Here is a 6,866-nt window from a genome sequence, read left to right as displayed (position 1 = left end):
GTGAGAGGATAACCTTCATTCCTGTTTCTTCATCTTGACTGTCTTTGAGTTTATTAATTTTACTGTTGTGTCCAATCTTCAGTTAAACCCATCCAGTAAGTTTCAAGAAAAAAAAAAAGGAGACTTTTTTTAGAGCAGTTTTAGGTTCACGGAAAAATTGAGCAGAAAGTACAGAGAGTTCCCATACATCTCCGGCCCTAACCATGCACAGCCTCCTCTACTACCGACATCCCACCCCAGGATGCGCCCTCAGCTTGCTCAGTGGTTGGGCAGGAGCTTCCCCAGAAGAGGGTTTGAAGCTGAGAGTGAACCCCGAAAGAACGAACAGCTGGAGGCAGTCACAAAGCTGCACAGAAAATCTTTTCGTGAAAGGAAATCTGAATGTGTACACATCTTACATCTACCGTCTGGGGCACATTTTTTCATGGCTGAGACAGGGCCCAGCAGAGCAAGTCCACCTGCAAAAGCACATTGCAAGCCCCTGATCACGTCACGTCTGTTAACATCCTATTGACCGGAGCAAGTCGCTTGGGCTAGTCCAACAGCGAGGGGCGAGGAGGTCCGCTCTGCCTGCATTAGGTCACGGCAAGGGCGGGTATGGACCAATAATTAGGTCCACACAGGATAAAGACCCTTTGTAAACTGTGGAGCTCTGTCTGCAGTAGTAGTAGTAGTTGTTGTTGTTATTATTATTATTATTATTGTTATTGTTATTACTGCTACTACTATCCGTCCAAGAGACCAGGTACCACAGACAACCCTCAGGAAGGACAATCACTTGACTAAAAACCAAAAGTCAGATTTAGTACCTGGAAGTCAAAACTGCAGCTTTGGGATGAGAAACGCCAAAGCACAAGTGACGACCACGCCCTCCCCCCAGAGGCAGCTCTCGGGCTGGCCGGGCTGCTGGGCGCCCGTCGGCCTGGTGGATCAATAGCAATTTGGGGCGCTGGGGAGGGGCACCATCTGAGTAACTCAGATGAACTGAAAGCAATGAGCTCCGACCGCTCCGAGTCCTTGGGGGGATGCGCACGCATCATCCACTTAGCGCTGGAGCCTGGCCATTCCCGGGGCGCACCCCCACCCTCCTCCTCCTGGAGGGGCCTGGGTGCTCCTGCCTCTTCTACCAGCACCTCCGGTCCTGCGAGCTCCTGGGAGGATGGAGGCTGCAGGGCCACCCCAGGCCAGGAAGTGCTGCCAGCAGGCCCTGGAGAAGCTCATTCCTCGCCTCTGCTTCCTCTGTTCTCTGGTGACCTATGCCCTGGTGGGTGCTGTGCTCTTCTCAGCCATTGAGGGGAGCCAGGACCTGGGGGCCGATGACCAGGAGTTCGAGGAGTTCTTGGGGAAGCTCTGCAGCACGTTGACATGCAACAGGACTGGTATGTGGCTCATCTGGGCAGGGCGGCCTCTTCTCCGTGGGCGGGGGCAGCCCCCAGACAGCAGAGGGCTCCCTTATGGGAGGCTGGGTCTGAGAGCCTTTTGTGCGTAGCCTCCCCTTTCCTGGGTGACCTTAGGCCAGTGGCTTCTCCTCTCTGAGCCTCTCAGTTTTCTCCTCTGTAAATGGGGAGAATAACGGCCTCTTGGGGTTGCTGTGAAGAATGTAGGAAAAGCATGAGCACCCAGCAGCTACTCTGGAGAGCAGTCCTGTCCCTTTGCCTCAGCTCCCAGCCCCACTCAGACCCGCTGGATCTGGGGAGGGTGAATTGCTGGAGATTGGGTGAGGTGGGGTGGGGTGGGTGGGTGACTGGATCTGGGGTAGGGTCTCCTAAGCTGGTCCTCAGAACTATGCTTGTTGCACCCCATGACTCAGTTTACAGGGACTAGAGTTCAAAGAATGATCCACATTGGGCTTGGACGCCCAAGATAGCAGCCTGCCCCCCTATTCTCTCACCTCCTGTTTCAAACAGCCCTTTCTGTTGTTGAACTCAGGGGATGGGGGAGGGATTGTGAGAAGAACTTGGAAGCCTGGTTCTAGTCCTCATGGCTCTCCCAGCTTGTCATGTGATCCCAGGCAGAACTGTTACCCTCTCTGGGTCTCAGTGTGCTGGACAAAAGGGGACCTACAATCACAGGGACCAAGGTAACAAACATGAAGCCTCTTGGTAGGCACAAGGCACTGTATTTATATCCTTACTGTATTCGTTTGCATTCAGTTGCTTATTTCTACTAGAGGCAGGTCCTCCCTTTTGGGGCTGCCTAGAGGCTGGTCACAGGAGGCAGTCTCCCCTCCGTGGAGGGCCCTGCTCCTTCTCTCTGCATCTGTAGTAGACAGATGCATCCTACTAAACAGACCTGGGAGATGACATCTGCCATCACTGCTGCTCAGACACTCTGAGCCATCACTGGGTCTAGACCGTCAACAAGTTCAGGGCTTTCCAAACCTGGCCACGCATCTCTGTCTAAAATATGCATTCCCAGGCTCTTCCCCAAACCCACTTAATCAAGATCTTTGGGCCTGGGCTCAGAATCTGATCATTTAAAATTTCCCAGGTGATTCTGTTGCTCAGAATGGTATGGGAACACGTAGCTGGTCTAACCTCATTTTGTACCGATTTTCAATGGAGATTAAAATGCTCAATAAGCACTAAGCGCAGACCCTGTGCCAAACATTTTCCATGCATTAGCTCGCTTCCTCCTCATACCAACCCTATGAGGCGGGTGTGACCTGTGCCCCTTTTACCGATTAAGAAACCAAAGCACTGGGAGTTAAGCAGCTTGCCCGAGGGCACGCATTGGAAAGTGGAGCCAGGCATCCAACCCCAAGCATTGGACTCCTGAGCCAGAGCTTTTCACCACCACGTCATGCTGCCTCCTGGGGAGGGGGGGGAACTGAGGCTCAGAAAGAAGCCTCCAGGCCAAGGCTACGGGAAGTAGTCACCGTCAGGGCTGGGTGTAAAATGCAGGTCTGGGCTCCCAGGTTGGTGCCCATTCAAGTGAGCTGTGACTTTGTGTTGTACGCCAGTCTCTGAGACATCCTCTTATAACTGTTCCGGAGTCTGGCAGGTGGCTCCCAGGATCCCCAAAGCCACTGGCTGCTAGGCCAAAAGAACCATTTGGGAATTCCTTGAGAAGCCAGGGCTCCCAGACCTGTTTCTGCCAACCGCCCGAGACATCCTTAGGCAGCGGGTGCCTACAGATTCCAGCACAATCACCAGCCTCCATCAAGCATAACGACCTCCAGGAATGGGTGCGGGTTGCAGCCATGTAATAGCTTGCATTGCATAAGAGCCTTTTTGCTTTAAGTTCACAAGAATCTGGTGAGAGAGAGCAGAAGTTAGCATGCTCCTTTGCAAGGTGGAAGGAACAGAGGCTCAGAAAGTTTAGACAGCAGTCCCATGGCGGAGCTCACACCAGACCCCTGGGGCCTCTCCCTTGGGTGCTCCCTGCAGGCACTGGAGCAGGACCTAACTGCAGAGACATTTAAAAGCTGGGCTCTGAGAGCCAAGTTTTGGTGCTGATGGGCCCATAAGATGGGGCGGGGGGGGGGGCTTTTTGTCCCTGGGGAAGACTCCTGTTCACCTGGGCAGGACCTGTCTTGAAGGGCGGAACCCTCTCCCTCACTCTGGCCCTCTCTTTCTTGAGTTATGGAAGGCAAGAAGCGGGATCTCAGGGAGCTGCTGCTGAAGGTGAAGCCCCAGTGGTTTAGCAGGTCTACGGACTGGTCCTTTCTGAGCTCGCTCTTTTTCTGCTGCACTGTGATCAGCACCGTGGGTAAGTTCAAAGGCAAGGTTGGGCCTGGCAGAGAGACCTGGGGTCGAGGGGTGGCGGGAAGGGGGATGCTGGGGACCCTCGGTGAGGATGCTGGAACATTCCATTCATTTGCTGGAACATTCCATTCATTTACTGTGGAAGGCCTATACGGTGCCAGTCCTACCGTGCATAGGTGGGCACTGTTCCCAGCTCCGGGGATGCAGCAGAGAGCAGGGCTGTCACTGGCCCATAAGGCATCTTTGTGCGAATTAGAAAAGAATGCCCTTCCTTCGGGGGGGTGCAGCACCAAGCCTGGGCGTAGACCCCCCCGAGCTGGGCATGGGCTGCAATCCAGCCCCTCCTGGCCCCTCAGCTGAGTGCTCTGTACAAAACACCGCCTGCCAACAGCACCTGCCAGCCCAGGCCCCCGGGCACCCAGACATGGTCAGCATGTGACGTGCTCGGGGTTTTGTGGGAGCACAGAGGTGGGGCAGCTGCCGCAGGCTTGGGGGTGATCTGAGAGGCAAGACTGAAGTGGTGAGCACCTGTTAAAGCCTCCCTGGAGGGGATGACAGCTACGCGAGGCAGAGGCGGGAGCCGGAGGCACCAGCGTGGGCGAAGGCGAGGCGCGAAGACAGCACCCGAGGCCCAGAGGACAGATGAGCCAAGGAATATGCCCAGCATTGCAGGGAGGTGGAGTTAGGGCTGGGCCCGTGAGAGAGAGAGAGAGAGAGAGAGAGAGAGAGAGAGAGGAGGGGCCCGACCTGGGGAAGGCTCTGCCGGCCCAGCTAAGGAGGTTGGGTTCCTCCTCAGGGCAGTGGCCAGCGTCCAGAGGGTTTTAAGCAAGGGAAGGACATGCCAGCTCAGCATTCTAGAAAGATCACTCCAGCTCCAGCATGGAGGTTGGCCAGAGAGGGTAAGAAGGGCGGCAGGGAGACCAGAAGGGAGGTTTCTGCAACAGCCTTGGTGAGAGATGACAGCGGTGGCCTGATCTAGGACGACGGTCATGAGGATGGAAAGAGGGGCGAGTTGAAGGAGGACTTTAAGGAAAGTCCGCGGTGGGCAGATGCGAAGGGGAGGAGGAGGAGGAGGAGGAGGAGGAGGAGGAGGAGGAGGAGGAGGAGGAAGACGCCAAGGTCTCTAGCTTGGGTGGGTAGCCTGGGTGGGCTTGGGCGACTCTGGACCTGGAGCGGCGGTGACGATTCAGGGCGTCAAGGTTCAGGCTCCAGTCGCGCCTCCAGGTGGAGACACTCGGCCCTGCTGGGTATGTGGGTCTAGACAGACCTCTGGGCAAAGGGCAGCGGGAGGAGGTGGGTTTCGTTGTCACCAGCGCCCCAGGTGGTTTCTTTCAGAACTGGTCTCAGTCGCCGGATACAGTCGGGGTAACGCGCAGAAACAGCAACAGCTACGCTCCTGAGCACTGACGAGCACCGAGCCGCTGCGAACGTGCTTTATATGCATTATCTTCTTTAATTCTCAACCCTATGACTGTCCCATTCAGCAGCGGGCTAAGGCTCTGACAGGGAGGTCATTGCCAGGGAGGCAGAGGCAGGGCATAGCTGGCCTTTTCAGGGGGGCCTACAGCTCAAGAGAACACTTTAAGGGGGCAGCAGTCACAAGGAGCAGCCACTATGGGGAAGATGCTGGCAGTGGGCAAGGGGCCAAGAGTACACGGTTTGGTTGGTTTTTCTCGCCAGAGCTTCGGGGGATTGATCGCATGCGGCGTTTCTAAGTCTTGTCACTATTGGCATCTTGCACTAGATGATTCTTTTTGGACTAGATGATTCTTTGCTGTGGGGGCTCGTCCTGTGCCTTGCAGGATGTTTAGCGGCATCCCTGGCCTCTATCCACTAGATGTACCCACCTCTTCCTCCGTGGTACCCACCGGTTCTAACAGCCAAAATGTCTCCAGGCTTCAACAAAGGTCCCCTGGGGGGCAAAATTGCCCCCTACTGAGAGCCACTGACCCAGTGCAATGGTTATCAAACGATGGGCCCTGGACCAGTAGCCTGAGCCTCATCCGAGAATGCGTTAGGAATTCAAGTTAATTCTCAGGTCCCATCCGACACCTACTGAGTCAGAAACCATGGATGTGGGGCCCAGCGATCTGTGTTTCAACAAGTTCTCTGGGTAATTCTGACGCACACTAACACGTGAGAAGCAGTGACTCGATGCTGGTGTTCTCAGCCCTGGCCGCCCTTCAGGATCACCAGGATGTCTTTTAGAAACTCCCATTCCTGGCCCCCACTCCCCACCAATCAAGTCAGAATCTCTGGGAACGGGCCCACGCATCAGTCTTTTCCAGTGTCCTCCAGGCGGTGCTATTGGGAGTCCAGGCTGCAAATCACTGATCTAATGGGAATTAGCTTGGTTTAAATCCCAAGACAATGACGTTACTACCCACAGGACAAGTCGATTAGGATATCAGGCTGTCCGGTAATTACAACTGGAAGAGGATGTTGGGGAAGGTTCTGCACTGCCTGTAATCGATAATGATGTTTGAAGGTCCTGCTGGTAATGCTGTGTCCTGCTCTGCATCTCTGGGTCACCTGAAATGCACCTGGCCTTGATGCCGGGGAAGGGGACACCTGAGAGGTGTGAGGTTGGCCAATCCCCAGTCATTTCCAATTGGGTCGGCCCCCTTGGATTAGAGAGATAAGTGCCTGGGCTATTAAGCCCTCACAGCCTAAGTAGAGTGGGCTGATCGTTATGGACTCTATAAGTGCACTAGAAGAAATGATATGATTTTCCGTTATGCATTTCAGCATTCAGTAATCGGGATAGTTAATACATTTCCTTCACAGGGGCGGTGTGCTCTCTAAGACTTACTTCCTTGATGAGTTTTCTAAAATGCAGCGTGTCTTCTGGATTGTACACATACCCCACCCAGAGGCAGCCATGAAGTCTTTTCTTATAATCTGCTAAACCCACCTTTTTCAAGGAGAGCACTGGGTTGGGCATGTGTGTCAGGGGAGGACTTCGGGTGAGGGGTTCCTACTCTTGTCACCCGGGGGCTGTGTGACCCTGGACACGTCACCTGATTGTCCATTCAATGTGGTGATAATGGTGGTTGCCAGCATTAGGGGTTTTGCTATGCAGGGAATTTTGACTCCAAAAAATGTTTTATAAATCTCGTAAGAAAGGTGATATTCTTTCCTTAGGGGAAAAAAAAAAAA

At 54.2% G+C, this 6,866-nt stretch overlaps 1 protein-coding gene across 1 annotated transcript in view; it reads left to right on the top strand.

The window, feature by feature from the left end:
• The first annotated feature begins 1,085 nt into the window (after positions 1-1,085).
• KCNK18 (potassium two pore domain channel subfamily K member 18) overlaps positions 1,086-6,866 on the top strand; it is an 8,889-nt gene continuing 3,108 nt past the window's right edge. The window contains exons 1-2 of the mRNA XM_011359309.2: positions 1,086-1,379; positions 3,583-3,711. Coding sequence (XP_011357611.1) covers positions 1,160-1,379; positions 3,583-3,711 — 349 coding nt within the window. The 5' untranslated portion in view covers positions 1,086-1,159. The remainder of the gene's footprint in view (positions 1,380-3,582; positions 3,712-6,866) is intronic.

The sequence above is a fragment of the Pteropus vampyrus genome, unplaced genomic scaffold (genome assembly GCF_000151845.1).
Source record: "Pteropus vampyrus isolate Shadow unplaced genomic scaffold, Pvam_2.0 Scaffold46, whole genome shotgun sequence".
Lineage (NCBI taxonomy): Eukaryota > Metazoa > Chordata > Mammalia > Chiroptera > Pteropodidae > Pteropus > Pteropus vampyrus.
Note: the sequence above shows the minus strand (reverse complement) of the source record. Positions and strands in the feature narration are given on the sequence as shown.